General features: G+C 43.6%; 1 protein-coding gene across 2 annotated transcripts; it reads right to left on the bottom strand.

The window, feature by feature from the left end:
- Positions 1-208: 208 nt before the first annotated feature.
- On the bottom strand, positions 209-16,096 carry DHRS7C (dehydrogenase/reductase 7C). Of its 2 annotated transcripts, none has more exons than XM_016154649.2 (6): positions 15,937-16,096; positions 8,050-8,162; positions 6,925-7,138; positions 5,162-5,254; positions 1,517-1,672; positions 209-475 (listed from the first exon to the last, which is right to left on the bottom strand). In XM_016154649.2, exons 1-6 carry the CDS (start codon positions 16,088-16,090, stop codon positions 267-269), a joined length of 939 nt encoding a protein of 312 aa, XP_016010135.1. In that variant the 5' UTR covers positions 16,091-16,096; the 3' UTR covers positions 209-266. The 2 variants fall into 2 exon arrangements, with proteins under 2 accessions (XP_016010135.1, XP_016010136.1); XM_016154650.2 differs by having other exon boundaries at positions 6,925-7,135.
- Between the last annotated feature and the right edge of the window lie 2,862 nt (positions 16,097-18,958).

Genomic DNA, 18,958 nt, shown 5'->3' with positions numbered 1-18,958 from the left:
TTAGATCTATTCTGATTCCTGTTTTACTGCCCAGTTGTTACCCTACAGAATCAAGAAGCTTCTGGAGTTGAGTGGAGACACCTAGAGGCCTTGTAACGACCGGCTGGCCTCTGGCCATCCTCACCAGGATGGTGAACATCTCCCACCGAGGAGAACAGGTTAAGGGGTGGCTTGTATGGGGTCCCCAATGCTGAGAGGACAGAAGAACTTGCAGCTGCCAGGAAAGCCTTTATTCCCATCATGGTGACCCACTCGCATTCCTGCAGTTAGCCTTCCTCCGGGACATTGAGTCTCTCCTTTACCCCACAGGCCACCACAGCAAAGAAGAACTCGGGGAAGAAGGTGCGGACGTAGACGGCAGCCTTGGGGATGGGGTTGGCCATGAAGACCTCTTGCTTCTTCCGTCTCACGGTGCGCATCACCTCCTCAGCCACGTCCACCGGGTGCACCCCATAGGTCAGCTTTCTGAAAAAGACTAGAGAGCCCCCAGAGGATGCAAGAATTAGAGCCTCAGCAGGAGCGAGCTGGGCAGGCCCCTCTGTGTGCCCAAAGACAAGGACGTGTGTACTGGGCCTGGAATCATGGGCTCTGGGCCAGCTCTGCCTTCCCCTGGCCATAAAGCCCTGGGGAGACACTCTACCCTTCTGCACCTCACCCTCTTCATTGGTAAAGTGGGCGTGATTCCTGCCCTTTTAACTTCACAGGGTGCTTATGAGTCTAAGAAGCGACGAGAAAGAGCTTAGAAAATAAGAAAGTGTCGGATAAATTTAGGGGCTATTGTTTACAATTGTTGTAAAGCTGTGTTTGTCAAGAGCTTCCGGGAACCATTGCCCACATCATGGCTCATTTTGATTTCCTAATATAAATAGAGCTTGAGACAAGATGTAGCATTCTGGAATAGTAATAATAATAAGGTGCATTTATAGAGCACTCATAATGTGCTGCTTGCTGTTTTAAACCCCCTATGGCTGGAAACATTAGTCCTCCCAATGACTCTACAAGGTAGATATTACCACCAGTCCTCATTTTCTAATGGGGAAACTGAAGCACAGAGATTAAGTGAATTGCTTGTGTTGGAATATTTAATACATGACAGAGGCAAGCTTCAAACGCAGGCAGTCTGCCACCAGACTCTTGGTCTCTACTCTGTGTTGCCTTCTAAGAAAAGGAAGAGCAGGTCATTTTTAAAGACCAGATTCTGGCTGAGGCCCAGAGACAGGCCATCGTGAGAAACTGAGGCCCAGAGACAGGCCATCGTGTGGCCAAGGTCACAGAACCTTGAGTGACTGAGCCCAGCTGGGACTTGGCCTGCTGGTTACAGGTTAAGATTCTATCTGTGCCTCAGGAATGAAGTTTGGGGACCTCACCCTGCTATTAGGTGGGTACAAACACCCTGCCACCCCCAATCTTATGCTTCAGGAATGCCCCCCTGGATCCCATGAAACCAGGCTGTCTCAGGGGCCTCCAGGGAGCCCTTCTCCACCCTTGTCCCTCCAGCTTCCCTCTGAAAGCTCACATTTCCAAATAGAGGCGTCCCAGTTTCCTTGGCCTGGATAAACGTGGTACGACCGGATGAAAGTCGGACTCACGGTGCTGACGACGACGTCGTATTCCTCCACTTCAGCTCGGAGGCAGTCAAAGAAGCCCAGTGCGGCGTGCTTGGAAGCAGCATCTGGAAGAGAAAACCAGCTAGAGGTGGGTGCAGGCGGCCCGACACTGCTTCCCTGGAGGAGTGTTGGAGACAGGAGGCCTACACACGCATTCCTACGAACTCAGCTGGAAAAGGCCAGACGTCACCTAGCCCTGCCCTGCACTTCACAGATGAGGGCAGAGAGCCCTCCTGAAGCAGTGGACTGAGACAGAGGTGGGATTGAATCCAGTTTGCCACTTGCCCACTGTGTGGTCTTGGGCAAACCACTTCACCTTTCTGAGGTTCAGTTTTCTTATCTTTAAAATGGGGATAATGTCGCCCTTGCCAAGTTGTTATGAAGATCAAATGAGAACATGTATATAAAAGGAATGAGTTCCCATTCCTTCCCAGGAAGGCTGTAAAATAGTGCAGCTGCTTTGGAAAATAGTCTGGCAGTTCCTCACACATTGAAACATAGAGTCACCACATGACCCAGCAATTCCAGTCTTATATCCAAGAGAAATGAAAACATACGTCCACATAAAAACTTGTACACAAATGTCCATAGCAGCATTATTCACAATGGTCAAAAAATGTAAACAAACCAAATGTCCACCCACTGGAGAATGAATAAATAAAATGTGTTCTATCCATACAGTGGACTATTGTTCAGCCATAAAAAGGAATGAAGCTCTGACACATGCTACAACATGGGCTAACCTTGAAACATCATGCTAAGTGAAAGAAGCCAGTCACAAAAGACCACATATGATACAACTCCATTTATATGAAATGTCTGGAACAGGAAAATCTACAGAGACAGAAAGCAGATGAATGATTGCCTAGGGCTGGGGGAATGGGATAAGGATTAGAGAACATGGCTAAGGGTGTGCTGTTTTCTTTTGTGGGTAATGAAAATGTCCTACAATTATTGTGGTGATAGGTGCACAGCTTTGTGGATATACTAAAAGCCATTGACTTACATATATACTTTAAATGGGTGAATTGTATGGTATGTAAATAATATGTCTATACGGCTGTTACCCTCTCCCTACAAAAAAGCCTTATCAGCTTGTTGGTCATTCATCCACTAACTCGTCAGTTTCTTCAACTATTCAATGGCAAAACCTCTGCTCTAGTCAGGGTAAAGGGGATGAGCTGGAAGCAGAGGTGTGTTGGAGTAGCCCTGTCCTCATGGACCCCACAGTGCAGCAGCAATGATTCACATTAAGTGTGGTTAGTGCAGACAGGTGTGCACAGAAATAGGATGTGCCCACCTCCAAGCCCCTGTGTCTGGTCTGAGCCTCAGAGCCCCAGTCTTCCCATTTGGATGGTGCTGTGGCAGCCAGGGATGCAGCATGTCTTTGGGGAGTGGAAGGAATCCTGCTCATGCAGTCAGATGACCCCAGTCACTCCCAGGCCAGCCCCCAGTGCCTGTCAGATGTCAGACCTGAAGGAAGGAGAGAACTTGGGGTCAGCCCAGGGCGGCCTCTTTGCAGTTCTGACATTTATGTGGGAAACCCTGCACTCCTTAATTTCTCAGTTGCAGAGAAGCCAGACCACGCACAGCTGAAGAAGTAGATAGAGCCTTGTTAGAATTCTCCGCCCTCAATGCTGTGCTTTGGAAACTCTCGGAGGAAACCAGTGCATTGGTCCTATGTTGATTGTTGGCCAAAGAGCCCATTGCAATGGCATGCCACAGTATATCATGTCACCGTTGCTTGTGTCCTCAGCACCTGGCTTGAGGCATTGGACTGCTGTTTTTTTAATTAATGAAGGCGTGGAGCAAGGAAAGAAAGTAATCCAGCTCCTGAAAAGAGCATGTACAAAGAGTTTACAAGCAGAAGGAATAGTGGTGAGATTCACTAATTGTCTTGGAAAAGACAAAAATGAAAGATAAACGTGTCTTCTGTGTGAGGATCAAGCTCCATTTTCCTCTCCATCCTGGGCCCACAGGTAGAGTGTGTTCCCCAGCATCCCTTGCAGCTAGGTATAAGCATGTGACTGAGTTCTCACCAACAAGATGTGAGTAGGTGGTGTGTGCTTACTCCTGGCCTGGAACTTTAGACATCAGGTCCACATCCTGATGCTCTCTGCCCTCTTCTTGCCAGCCCAGATGGGATGGGGACCAGATTTGTGGGGATAGCCTATCTTGGTACACACCTGTCTCCAGCATGGGAATCATCACTGCACATGGAAAATGATGTCAAAGCAATGACTTGGCATGACCCTGGGTCCCTGGGTGACTGTAAGGAGCTGTAGTGCCCACTCACCTAGGCCTTCCCATTGAGACTGTTACGTAGAGGAGTAATAAAAGTTTTCATTTTACATCACAGTCTTACAGTATCTTAGGTTTAATTTAATTAATGCAAATGGGAAAAAGAAAGTAAAACACTATTAAGGAGATATATGAGCTGAATTGTGTCCCCTCCCCCCACCAAAAAAAAATTCGTATGTTGATGTCTTAATCCTACTACCTCAGAACGTGACTATATTCGGAGATAAGGGCCTTTGAAGAGGTGATTAATTTAAAATGAGGCCATTAGGGTGGGCTGTAATCCAATCTGATTGGTATCCTTATAAGAAGAGGAAGTTGGGATACACAGAGAGACACCAGGGGTGCACACATACTGGGGAAAGATCGTGTGAAGATACAACAGCCAAGGAAAGAGGCTCCCTGAGAAACCAACCCTGCTAACATTTTGACCTTGGACTTCCAGACTCTAGAACAGTCAGAAAATAAATGTCTGTTGTTCAAGCCATTGGGTCTATGGTATTTTGTTATGGCAACCCAACTAGACTAATATAGAGACCCACCCATTTTTCTTTCCTCCCCTCCTCCCTCCCTTTTTCCCTCCCTCCCACCAGTCATTTACCAAGCTCCTATTTTTTTCATGATACTGTGTGCCACACAGAAATATATAAGGCATGTTCCCCACTCTCCCAGATCCTACCATGGGAGATGAGAATGTCTCCTGAATTTTCCCAACTGGATCCCATGAACATATACAAAGAAGTCCCTCTCCTCAGACTTTTTAAAAGACACTCACTTTTGAAATTCTCTGTCTCACCTATTCTGGAATTATACCCTTTTCCTTTTCTCCTCCTCCTTTCCTCAGAATCTCTCTATCCCTCTCCCATCTTATGATGTGCATTCATCTTTTCTTTCCAATTGTACTCCTTCTCGTCTTTCAAGGATGTCTTTATGGAGGAAGGAACAATTGAGCTGGGGCTATGCGCCTATGTCAGGAGTGTGATCTTCATCTTGCATTGATCATGCATATTCTGACCACCTGTGAGACATGACCATCCAGGAGAGAGGGACCTTATCTTTCACATCTCAGTGTCTCCCATAGTCGCTTGTATGGCATAGGAGCTCAAAAATAGGAAATGAAGGAACGAAAGAAAAACCAACAGACCATTTCATCTGTGGACCTCCTCCCCTGCCATGCCTAGTCCTCCACACACACATATCTCTTGTCTTATACAGCATACAACATGATGCAAAACATTTTTGTCTTGGCTACTTACAAGCTGTACGGAATGGGATTCCAAGCTTTCCTTGGATGTTATTCACTAACACAATTTGGCCTGTCCTCCGGGAGATCATGTTGGGAAGCAGAGCTGGGAAGCACAGGACAATAAGTAAAGGTTAAAAATTTGAGAACAGTAGGGCAGCAGCAGGTGGACCCCTTCCCCAGATCTCTTTCCACACACCGGGCTCCTCTACCTTCCTGGTAGTGGGACAGATATGAAACGGACCCCGGGGATCATTTATTCAGTTTCTTAAGAATGGGCTGGGCTCAGCTGGTGAATTGCTGGATAATTTTAAATGATCCGCCCATGTGCATGAAAGTGCCACGGATTGCAATAATGAGAAAAGTGAAATCCCTTTTCAATTCTCCTATCACCTCCAGTAGGAAGACTCACATTGGTTCTAATGTGTCTTTAACACCTCTCTTGCATATGCTAATCTTTTAACAAAGAGAGGAAAGACCTCAGCCCTGTGTCTTGGGAGAATTTACTACTTTGTTTTGGTTTCAAGTTTTCTTCTATTTATTGAGAGAGAAGGAAGGTTTTAATTTATGGCAGTATGATAAAGATTTCCTCCTAAAACAAATTAATTTAAAAATGAGAAAATTCAGTGAGACATGAAATAAATAATAGTATGGGTGGAATAGGGATAGGGCAAAAAAATCAAAAGGCTCAACTTCCAGAAAGGTCAATTAAACCCAGCACCTGCACGCTGGAGATATGCAAAGTGAGACCCAGAGTAGTGAGTAGACTCAGGTCTCTCAGCAAGTTAGAGGCCCAGCAAGGAAGACAAACCAGTCCTGACCTTTCCACTCCACTTTTTGCATTCCTCACTTTGATGTCAATGAACTATGAACTCTCAAGAGGTTGAGTGAAGGACACACTTTGGCCTGCTTGGTGTATCTTCAGGGACTGGGCTGAAGGAAACTGTTATCTCTGGGGCACCATTTTAAAAGCTCTTGGAAATCATCTTTCTGCCCGAAATATTTTTTCCCCTTATATGTTATGGAGATCCTGGCTGTAGAGAAGGAAACTCTAAAATCATGCTTTCTACCAGGGCACCCCACTCCCTAAATGTAGACTTTCTCCATGTTTATATTCTTCCTTTTGGAGTTCTGCTTTGATAAACTTTTTTTGTGTGGGGGAAGGGCTTCAACCCTTGGTTCTATTACATGTCATCTCCAGCCCTAGGCTTCACACCTGCATTTGAACATGGCAGTAAAAAAAATCTCCGATCAGGAACCATTTACCCTTAAAAGGTATTTCTGCCTTCCTTGTTTCTTGCAAAGTGTTTGACAGTTTTCTGGGTCTTGTACTTTGGGGATAAACTGTTTTCTTCTTTATTACTAAGGAGAGACTCTCTAACTTTGACCAACTGTCATAGTTAGGAGCACACCAACCACAAGGCTGATATATCAAAATATATCCAAAGCATAAAGACAGTTAATGGTCCAGAGATATGGAATGGAATTGGAAGGGAGCCATGGATATAAATAAGAAGAAGTAGATAAAGGGAAGGGCTTGGGAAGCAGGTTTCACAGAGAGGAAGGTTGGAATATACTAGTAAAATACTTTCCAAATCCCTTTTCTTTCATCAACTTTTACAGTCAGAGTGTCAAAAGCTTTCACCAAATAAGTAGGGATTTTTCTGAGTGTGGGGGCTGGAGACTTTATCCAGAATTGTATGACTGGCTACATAAAGCAGCCTTCTCTACCAGCTGGTGGCCTAGAAATCCACAGGGAAGTCAAACTCACGCAACCTTTGGTCAATGTGATGGGCCCAAAGTAATTGGCATCCATGATCTTCTTGTCCAGCTCCAGAGAAATCTTATGGGCAGGCCCCTTCACCTTCATGCTGGCATTGTTTATGAGGATGTCCACACAGCCATAGCAATCCAGGACCTCTCTGGCCACATCCTGGACACAGCTGATATCTGAGAGGTCTAAGAGGATCAGCTTTGGGGTGAATGTCTGCTGAACCAATGAGACAGTCAAGGCATGTGTGGGAATACCTCCCTCCCACAGACTTTGGGGTCCCTCAGTCTAAGAGACACCTCTTTTGAAATTCAGAAATTCAGAGCACATGAAATTACTATGAAAATGATGAAGAAGAAGCACAAATGACTCTGGGAGGAAGAAATTGGTAGAGAATCCATTCTTAGGGACCAGAGCAGCAGCAACTACAAAAATCCAAATGTGCAAATAGGCAGTTTTAAGTCTGAACTTTTGGCCTTGGGGCCATAACTAATAAATTCAAATGAATATCGCCCTTCACGGTGGAGGCTGTGCACTGATTCCAGTGGTAATGTCATTACTTAACACATACGTGAGTTTTTTGGAAATTGCTTCCCAAACTAGCTTATAAGCCATATGTAGCTTTGTAGTTACATTTTGTTTTTGACCAAAATCATACACTCAGCCCAAGATCAGAGCACCATCTATGTGCCAGGCATTGTGTTCAGTCCTAAACACTTGCTGTCATCAAGACTCTGGTGAATTAGAGGAATATGGATGGGAAAATTGATAATACCATGTGGTTAATGCGATCTCGGTGTTTGACAAACATTAGTCCTGAGATATATCCTCAAAAGAGGGTTCCCTGGTCAAATTTGTTTGAGAAACACAAACTATTCTTTGTTCTTCTTGGAGCTACACAATGCACATTAGCATATCAAAGGCCCTGAAAAGTCCTGCGGTAAAGAAACCAACCAGATAAGCTTGACTTAACTCAGTATTTCCCACACAACTGACCTCAGAACCTTGTTTTTACTCAATACCTAATAACATTTCAAGAAGCATACCTTGACCAAAGAGCTGCTCTTTAACAATCAATGAAAGCTAAGGGTGCCCAAGATTTACCCAAGCTGACTGCTGGAAGGCCTTACCTTGCTGGGGTCAGCCACGCTGATCAAAGCATCATATAGATTCTCTAGCCTCTCCCAGTTCTTTCCACACAGCACCAGCCTTGCCCCACCTGTGTGGAACACCCGCGCGCACTCTGTGGGAAAGAAGGAGAGAAGGCAGGGTGTGCTGTGTGGGTGGAGCCACTGATGGTGAGACACTCTGTCTTACAAATGCAAGAATTTAAAGAATCCAAGAGTCTTAGGGTCATGAGATTCTTTAGTGGTGATTTCATTTAACATTCTCCCTGGACTGGGAATTTTCTTTCTCATTTCTAGCCTCAGTGCAGTTGTCTCCTCTGAAGGGGAGCTCATAGTAAGGTGAAACAGCCCTTCCTTCCTTGGATAGTTCTGATTATTAGGACATTTTTTTTCTTAAACTGAACAGAAAGATGACCCTGTTCACCTAGCCCTCCAGGACCACAGCCTAAATATATCTCAATCTGAAGATATTGGAAACAGCCAGTGTATTTCCCAGGTCAATTTCATTTACATTTTCTCCATAGATAGATATTCCAGCCAGGGTTCTTTTTATTAAAAAAGTAAATCTGCCTTCTGTGTAGGTTTACTTTTTCTGGACTAACCCAAAATAGAACTTTTTCAACAGGGCAATGGCCAGCAGACACACAGTGTTCTTGTATGGCTATAACACTGATCTTTAAGAACAATAAAAGCTAACATATTTTGAGAGTTTACTTGTTCTAGGGACTATTGAAAGAGATGTAAAAATATTAGCTTATGTCATTCTCATGATAACCCAATGAGATAGTAACTTAGGTTGAGTTCTCTAGAAGCAGAATCAGAGACAGGGATATAGTTGATCAGAATTTACTGAGGGAGTGTGCTCTTCAGAGAGAATCTATCAGGGAGTTAGGGCATGGGGTGGGTGCCAGACAAGGATGTGGTCTCAGGTAAAGACTAGCCAAGGCTGCATCCAAGGACGGCTCTGGAATGTAAACTGCAAAGCTGTCCTACCTAGAGGCAAGAGGACCAGCCTTTTGTACATCTGTGTCGACCAGTCACTGACTGTGCTGCCTCCCTCTGCGTGTGGGAGCACCATGTGTAACTCTTGGGCAAGTCAACGTCCACCAGCAGAGGGCAAATCTGTGAGCCCTGAGCCAACATTCACAGCACCTGGAGAACAAATAAACTCACCAGGCACAGGGATCCGAGAAGGACACCACCACCACCACCTACTATGAGGGTGTAACTTTCTGTCCCATTTTATAGTAAGGAGTAGGAGTCCTGGCCTGACCAGGGATGCTGAAGGATAGCTGGGCAGTACTGGGCTGGGTGCCCACTGGAGGCTGGGTATCTTGAGTGCAATGGCTCAAAGTGATCTTATTGTGTGAGGCTCAGCGTTCTGGTGCAGGAGGAGAGAACAGAGTTGGCTGGGTTGGATAAGTGGACATTGTGGGCACGGGAATTGCAGTATTGGTAAGAGAGCGATTGAAGTGCTGAACCATGCAGTCTAAGCCAGAGAGGAGTAAAAGAGAAGGCGGGGGGGGGGGCAATAAAGGAGAAAAGTAGAGGGCTCCAGAGACGAGAGGTCTCAGTGAGGTCTAGAAACAGGTGTGGTGGGTATGACTGAGAGAGATGGGAGGAGGGACACTGTGGTCAGTTCTGCTGACTGAGGGAAACCTGAATCAAGAAATAACAGTGTTAATTATGTCACCTTGAGTTTAGGACCATAGAGAATGGACAATTTCTCTAAATGTAAGTATTTTATTGAGAAAGAAGCATGATGACTCTGGATGGTAAAATTCAATAAAGATGTCAATCCATCTCTCAGTGAATTTGATGCAAATCAAGATCCCAGCATGTCTTGAAAAGGGACAGAAAGATCTTAAACTTCATTTGGAATAATTTACATACTTCATTTAGAATAATAAATGTGCAAGAAAAGCAAAAAACATTTCGATAAACAATAATGAGGATGGAATAGGTATAACATATTTAAAATATATTATAAAGTTACAGAAATAAAAGCAGACAGTGGTTCAAGTATAGATAGAAATATGGATTAAAAATACAGCCAAGTATTTACAAGAATTTAGTATATGATAAAGGTAGTATGTTGAATCGGTGTTAGTATGTTGAATCTATTTAAAAAGTGGTATGTGGACTACTGGATAACTATTTGACTGGGGGAAAAAATCTAGATGAAATAAACCAAAATGTATAAAATAATTAGATGTAAAAACAGAGTCATAAAAGAACTAGAATAAAATAGATGAATATATAACCCCGCTTTGGGGAAAGATCTTTTAAGCATGAAGCCGAAGGAAGAAATCATAATAGAAATGATTTATAAATTTTTATCCTTAAAAGAAACTTCCTCACACCAGAAAACACAAATAAAAAAAGCAACATAAACTGAGAAAACCTGTTTATAATACATATATCAGAAGAGGGTTAATTTATTTGACCTACAAAGAACTCTTATAAATCAATAAGAAAAAAAGGTAAAGACCTTAATAAAGGAATTAGCTAGTGAGATGAGTAAGGAATTCATAAGAGAAATACAAAGTTAATATACAGAAGATAAAAGTTCAATGCCAATAATACAGAAACGTAGAGTAAAACATGTCACTAATTTTAATCTATCAGATAACCTGAAACAAAATTGGTAATAGTCACAGCTTCACTGCTAGTGGTGTAAATTGCCAAAACTTTTGGAAGAAAAATTTCACAGAATCCTTAAAAATAAGTATGGACTTTGACCCAGTCATTTCATTTGTGAGCATTTTTTTCTAGGAAGATAATTTACAGTTACTGCATGGACATAGTTATAATATTGTTTATCTCAGTCCCAAAATAATAGTAAAGAGCTGGAGATGATTGCAAATGTCCGATATTATACAAGATTGGTTAAGTAAATTATAGTAAACTGTATGTCAAATATTTTGAGATCTTTAAAACTCACGTTGCAGAAATAGGTCTACTGAAATGGAAAGAAGTTCATGACATAGAACTTTAAAAAAGAGATTCAAAACTGTGTCTTATATAATGCCATAACACTTGACTCTGTGAGTGTGTGTAATTGGATGTTAAATTGTACATATGTATATGTAACAGAATTTTAAATTGGAAGTTGGACTGAGGAACCAAGATCAAATAGATATAAAATTCCGAAGTTAGTTGCTGGTCTAAGATGCAGATTTTGGAATTAACTATAACCCTGTTTTATGGAGCTCATTACCCAAAAATAGGACAAAAATAGATCAAGGAAGAGGAGGGGGGACTTTGAAAAAGGATTTTTTGGGGAAGAGAACTGTTATGTATTTCCCCAGTATCTCTATCCTAGAGAGAAGGGCGACAGTGGGACCATTTGAACAGCATGCTATGAGTTCTCTGTGGCCAGGAGTCTGAGTCGTGCCTGAGAAATCTAATGGGAGAGACCATGGGCCAGCTGTCCCTAAGGCAAAAAAGAGAAGAGCTGCAGCTGCCCCGTGGGGATCGGTCTGTGTTGTTGAAGATCCCACACACAACCACAGTGAACCCACAGGTAAGGCGTGAGTTGATTGGGACCTCATTTGAATTTTGCCCTAGAGGATGTCTCAGAAGGGTAGTGAGACCCTAAAACAGAGGGCCTAGGGGGAGTAGGCCCTGAAACCTGTGCGGAGCTGGGACTGAGCACACAGAGCACACCCTCTTCACAGAAAGTGTGAACTGGTATTCCCAGGGAGCGTGCTGCAGGGTCCATAAAAGTTCCACAAGAAAGAGCATCAGACTTGGTTTTAAACATGTGCCAGGCCATGGAGCTTGAAGCCGTCTCATAATGATGCCGTCTCATAATGATGCCTGCTCTCCCTCTCTCCCCTCCTTCTTGCCCGACCACCCCCAGAGGGGTCAGAAAGAGAGGCAAGCTGGCAGGCAACCTGCTCTAGCCGGGGAGGAGCGTAGAGGAGGAAAGACAGTTCAACTTCAATGAAAATGGACATGTTTGCTAATGTATTGGATTGGGTATACCAGTTCCTGAACCAATGCTGTGTTTTGGGACTTATCATGACCTCAGAGTTTTGTATAATCTAATAATATCAGAAAAGTCATGGGACTGTCTGAATTTTTTAAAAGTCAAGAGTCAGAGGTGGTAATTGCCCTCTGCATATCTCATCTCACCACACCCCTGATTCTTGCTGGTTACACCTGTAAGCATCATAAAGGAACTGAAAGGAAATAAGATGAACGTTCCTGAGTAGGTGCGGTTTCAGGTGTGTTTTATGTTCTTTTACTTAAAAAATTCCTTTTTTAAAAAAAGTATATGGCTTTTGTAAGAAATTTCATTAAGAGAAAGAAAGCTTGGCCTTCCTGATGTTCAGCTGTAATTCTGAGAGGCAGCCATGCTGGGTGTGGGGCAGCCATCATGGCAGGGTCTTACAAACTCGGGAAGTGAGGTTCGATGAGATGAAATGATTTACCCACAGTCCACAGCTGATTGGTGGTGAAGCCAGCATGTTAGCCCATACGTTGACATTTCAGGGTGCCTGTTTGCCACACTAGGCTGCCTCTTGGTCAGTGCCCACTGCTAAGAAAGGCACATGTTGGGAGTGTGTTGTTATGGGCCCACACCCTCCCTTTCTAACATGGCGATGGACACATATTTACAAGCTGAGCACTGGGTAGGTGAAGAGCCAATGATCAAGAGCCAGACCAAACTTCTGGCCTTGACCTTCTTTGGAGGGACAGCCAGCTGTGTTCTTACCATCATTCCATTTCCCCTTTACTCTGCTAACACCTCGTCTTTCCCAGGGGCTTGGGGAAGGCTAGAGCCCAGTGGTGCAATCACTGCTTCGATCCAGCAAGCCCGAAGGCACACTCCCAAATATGTAAGTCATTTTTGCTCACTCCAGGCATTAGGTAGATATACCCTAGCGTTCTTATTTTTATTCTTTATCAGCTCCACTGAGCACAGCATTTATCCTGTGTCAAGCATGTGGGCACTAGGTTTTTTCTTTTTCCTGCAGCAAACATAAATTGAGCTCTCAGTCCCATATTTCCCCAAATCTGTGATGCCATCTACTGTAAGATGCTTCCTGATTTCAGAGATATTAAAATGCAAAAGGATGGCCTGTGAATATTGTAAGTTACTGTTGATTAAAAGAAAATTCGCTCGATTTCAGAAATTTTTAAAGGTGAGTAGCTATTCATCTCAGAGGTGATGAAACACAGAAAGTGTTGTGCTCTTTGAAGTACAGTGGTTAAGAATTTTAAGAGTCACTCTTGCTGCAGAAATTGTGGGTGCAAGGTGACCCGATTTCTTACTTGGCTGAATGGTGTGGGTTTGGGGTGAGGGTTAGGTGTCCCGATCTTTGGCTATTTGATTTCTCTAGTAAACAGCTTGGCTCTGGGCTCCATGCTGCTATCCACTGGGTTTGGTCAGGTTCCATGGGACGAGGGGTGTGCTGTGGGCTGTGCCTAATCTATGCCATCTACTCAGTGCCCCTCACTTTTTTCTTGCCTTGGACCTGAGAACTGGAGTAGTTTAAACCCGGAATCATTGTGGTCAGCAGCATGTTTTGGCTAGGCATTTATTTAAGGTCACATACACTCAGCTTCTCAAGTTACTTCTAAATACTTGAACTTTATTATTATTATTATTTTAATGCTTTGCTTTTCTTTGCAGGCTGAATCCATACAATACAGTAAAAAAATAAAAATTAAAAAATTAAAATAAATAAATAAATAAAAGAGCACTAACAGTAGTCAGGACAGAGACTAGACCATAGCCCTCTGAATATGCCATTTTGCCCCTGAGATATAGTTCCTGGGCACCTGATTTGTACAGTGTGTCACTGTAATCAAATAAGACTTAACAGATAAATAAGACTACTTACATATACATTACTCAGTTCTATCCAGCAACACAGAAAATTAATAAAGATACAGAAGAACCGAACAGCTTCCTCAACCAACTGGAACATTCTGGGAATATTCCACTAAACAACAGAAGAATGAATGCAGATTCTTGTCAAGTGCCCATGGATCATTCACCAAGATTGTTTAAATCCTGGGCCATAAAACACACCTCAACAAATTTAAAAGACTTAAAATCATACAGAATATGTTCTCTGATCATATTGAAATCTAGTTTGAAATCAACAAAACAAATATACAATATACTTATCCAAATGAGTGCCTTTCCTCATCAGATGGTCACTTTTAGAGGCTATGCATTAAATAAACAGGTTTTGAGTACTTATTGTATGCCAGGCTTTGAGCTAGGAGGTGGGGACACCACAGGCTGAACAGAACATAGGATCCACCGTAGGGGAGTGTGTGTCTAGTGAACCAATTGAGAAACACACAGATACAGCAGAGTGTGAGAAGTGCACCATGGTGGTGTGTTTCTCTGAGGAGCCAAGAGATCCCAGAGGTCATTTCCTCAGGGACCATCAAGGTGATCAGGGAAGACTTCATGATGAAGGGGTCTCGTGTGGGCTGCGGGTCTGATGCTAGATGGGCATGTCCTACCTGAAGAACAAGGTTTCCCCCAAAGACTTTGACTCTTGAGTGTCTCTAGGTGTGTTTCTCTTATTCAGATCCCCAGGGCCACCACCACTCCTTGTTGTCTTGTGTCTGGTCTGGTTGAAAAATGTGAGTGCCTGGCTTGTCTCTATAGGAGATAGAGTTTATGCCCCCCGCCCATTTGAGTACTGAGTGTAACGATGCAGAATATCCTCTTCGGGAATTGCTTCTGGGACCCACATAAAGGCTACACAGAGAACCTAGTTTATCTGCCCGACATTTTTTTTTTCACTTTACATGATGAACCCAAATTGATCACCTACTGAAATTGACCCCACCCTCAAAGCATGCGGATTGGTTGTTATTGGGATGTCCAAGAGAGAGAGGGTCTGAGAGAATTCTCACACAGGAGGCTATAAACGTTTTCACGATGGCAGCTCTGTGAGATTAGGTACCCAGACCCCAGAGAGACTCTTTGGAAGAGGCATCATCCAATACTCATTGAAATACTCAGACATAGTGGACTCAGTAGACATTTTTTAAGTGACCTAATGAATGGTTGGTTGGCTGTGTATGTTCTATGTTTGATTAAAAATAGCAAAAACAACAGCAAAAATTACATCCAAACTATGTAACATATGGTGCTGCACTGCCATTGTGTAGAATAATAATCAGAATTTACAAACCTAAGGACATTTACTACTCCTTATGTCACAGATGTCACCAAAGGTTGTAGGGCCCTCATAGACCATTTAATTCAGGAGCTGCAAACATAAATGCCTTCAAGGCCAGAGAGAGGTATGGTTGAAAGAATCGGGTCAAGTGTTATGCAGTAAGGACCAGTGGGATGTGTGGCAAATTGGAGCATACATCTTCTGCTTAAATGTGGTCATTGTTATTAGCATTACTCACACCTGAGTGGTACCCATATAGCTCCAGGCACTGTTCTAAGAACTTCCCATCTGTTAAATTATTTATTCCTCACAGCAACATGATGAGGTAGAGATTACTAGTACCGTCACTTTACATTTGAGAAATCCAAGGCAGAGAAGTGAAGCCACCAGCTAGTACATGGTGGAGCCAGGAATTGAACTCGGCGCCCAAGTGTGGGCTCATAATCAGTACGCTGCCCCAGCTAAGGGTTTTGCATTTCAAAATTTCTGGAGATCACACCTGCAGACCACTTCGACTCTGTGATTGCAACCCCAGATAGTCCAGTGCCCTCATTTCTCAGGCAAGGAAGCCGCAGCCTCCAAAAGAGAAGATACTTGATGATTAATAACAGACACTAGGAGAGAATGCAGCCTTAACTCCCACCTGCCCAGCAGGCTTGCCTGCACGGCACCCTCCCCTGCTTGTCCCTCAGGGCAAGAGTGGGCACAAGTTGGGGTGAAGCCAGCTTACCCTTGCCCAGTCCTGAAATGGCATCGGTGATCACCACCACTTTGTTCTGCACGGCTGACTTTGACCACAGCCTGGACACCTCTTGGTAGATGAAGAGAAGACCACTGATTCCCAAGAGCAGCAACGGCAGGATGAGCACAGCTATGACTCCCATCTTGTTCTGGGGGAAATGATAAAAAGGAATTGACTTGGCTAAGAGACTCTGATCGAGACACCAGGGCATGGGGAGGCCCCAAGGCTACAGGGTGCAGTTACTCATGCACCAAGCCCTGAGTGTCCTCTCCAGGGAGCTGGTCTCTGTGGAAGCCCCGAAAGCTGCTTCCGAGCTGAACACCCTGTTAATCCCCAAATGTCTGATGAATAGGAAATTACTCACGGTGTTGCCGGAAAGCAAACCAAATCCAGGGGCCTGCCCTCCCAAAGGTTAATTGCAAATTTAATTAAAATAGGTCTGCATTTTTGGAAGGAAATCCATGTGTTAAGGCCACTTGCTTGAGCCCTAATGACTATTTATAGCTCACAGTGCACTAAAGGGCTTCTCAGGGTAAATATAGTGTCTATTCTGATATTCAGGGACACATGCTGGCTGGGTCTGATTTCAGAGTCCTTGCCAGGACTTTTAAAGCTCTCTGGCTTGCCTGACTGTTAGAGGTTTCCTCTGCAGTTTGAAGCTGGGCATTAGGGATCAGGACCTGGGAATTCAGCACACATATCCTTGCCCTCACTTCCTTTAACCCTCGCATCAGGTAGCTTCCAGGTAGCTCAGATGGGTGTGGCAGCAAGCCTTCTGGACTTCCCATTCTGGTTGGGGATGAAGAGCATAACTGTGAAACAGACTGGAGCTGACTGCAGAATGGAGGCGTGACACGAACTATTGGAAAGAGCAGAATTTGGGGAGAGTTTTTCATTAGTCACAGTATTCCCCCTCTTTGAGGCTTAGCTTCCTCATCCGTGAAACGGGCATAACAGTCTTATCTTGCAGGACTGTCTCATAAAAAGATTAACTATTGTTTTCTTTAATGATTAAAAATATTAAGAATTTATCCCAAGTGTTAAATATTTTAATTATAAAAGGGAACTCAGAGATTTAGAAATGGAGAGACCAAATTGCTAAAATCCAGTTCAAATACTCATAGCATCAACAACCAGAAGACCAATCACAGTGACATCCTAACTCGTGTGGTAAGGATCACGGGCTGACAGGAAGCGAAGCAAGAAGCCGTGCACAGGGGTGGGAGTGGGGAAACTGCATTTCTTTCTCGCAAATTAAGAATGACCGGGAGCATTAAAAGAACCTCCAACTTTTTATTGACCTGTAACCTATATAAGAATGTGCACGTAAATGTAGCATTTCCTGAATTTTCATAAACTGAACACGTCCCTGTAAGAGCACTGGCAACATGCCTCCATCGCGTCTCTTTCCAGCCCTTAAGGGTAACTGCTTTCTATCTTTTAAAAGCATACATTAGTTTTACCTGAGCTTCAAGCATTTCTTTTATTTAAATAGAGTCACAAGTTATTACTGTTTTGCTCAAAATTACATTTATGAGATTCATCCATATTGTTGTGTCAAGTTAGAGATCTTTCATTTTCATTGTGCAGATATACCTCACATTTTAAACTGATTCCTCTGAGACGGAGCACTTGGGTGGTTTTTGTATGGGGCTGCCTTTTGACTCACCTAGGGAAAAAGGAAGGGAGAAGAGGATCTGTCTCTACTCTGCCCTCAGAAAGGCAGCATGATAGGTTTGGAGTCCAGCAGCCCTGAGTCCGAGTCTCTGTTCTGCTTCTGAATTGTGTGCAGCCTTGGACACACATTAGGCCTTCTGAAACTCACAGCCATCAACCAGAAATTGCACTAAATGCTATTAGCTTTCTCACTGGGCCGTTGTGGACAATCGGAATGTAAGAGGTGATGTTTAAACAACACCCAGAATGAATCTGGCCCATAGCTGGAGCTGATGGTTTTAGTTTCTCCCTTCTGCCTGGCTACTTTTTCCAGTCTGTGTTGGTTCTCCTTGTTAACTTTCCTCAATGCATGTCAGAATTCATTCCTGAGGACCCGGGGCAGGGTTCAGAGATGAAGGATACCAGGGCTAAGTTATGTAATGTGTGTGCAGATAATCTTATAAACAGTAAATTGTTGGGTCAATATCATCGCCTCACCACCCCATGCATGTTCTCTGGACTGGCATAGTCCTGTTAGCTTTGTTGTTCTCTCTAGCCAGGACAATCACTTGTTTTGCTGCATGAAGCTACTTCCATTCCTGATCTCTCTTTGCAAGGGTGGGTGGACCTGATCCACAGAGGCACTCATGCATGGGTGGCAGGACTGTCATAGAGTGAGGGGCAAGAAAGGGGCAGAATGGTGGGTTGTTGGACTAACCCAACATCTAAAAAAATTGTCTGAAAGGGAGACTCAGATGTGGTGGCTGCCTGTGTCTGCACCCAGGGAGTGGGGAGGGCTCAACAAGGAGACAATGGTTTCTGCCAGCACTTTTGTCCGGGAGAAAGCTGCCCCTCCAGCCCTTGCCCTGAAGCTGGACAATTCAGTTCCTCCCTGCATGTCCCTAGGGCTTTAAGCAGCTGCCACAGCGCTGGAACTCAGAGCAAGTGAGTTTGTCAGTGAAGAACAATGGGAGAAACTGACGGAGACTCAGAGGTAAATATGGATAAGTAAATGAAGCCATTTGATGTACTGGAAAGTGATTAAAAGACCAGGATCTAAATATGGGCCCTGGACAAGTCACTTAACATTTGAATCTCAAGTTTGCTTATCTCGAAAATGGGATGATAATAATCATGACTTTGTTATGATGGCCAAAAAAAAAAAAAAGCGGGAACCTGGTTCCAAACTATTAAAACACTGTAAAAATGTAAGAAATTGTTGTTAAATTTATTTTAAAAAATAAGACAAGAAAAATAAAGAAATTATAAAAGGTTTTGTATCTTCACTGGGAAACACATTTTAACAGCCAAAGGGAAGGCAAACACATGCCACAGAGTAAAGGAAGGAGATAGA

This window comes from Rousettus aegyptiacus, unplaced genomic scaffold (genome assembly GCF_014176215.1).
Source record: "Rousettus aegyptiacus isolate mRouAeg1 unplaced genomic scaffold, mRouAeg1.p scaffold_m13_p_6, whole genome shotgun sequence".
NCBI classification, from domain to species: domain Eukaryota; kingdom Metazoa; phylum Chordata; class Mammalia; order Chiroptera; family Pteropodidae; genus Rousettus; species Rousettus aegyptiacus.
Note: the sequence above shows the minus strand (reverse complement) of the source record. Positions and strands in the feature narration are given on the sequence as shown.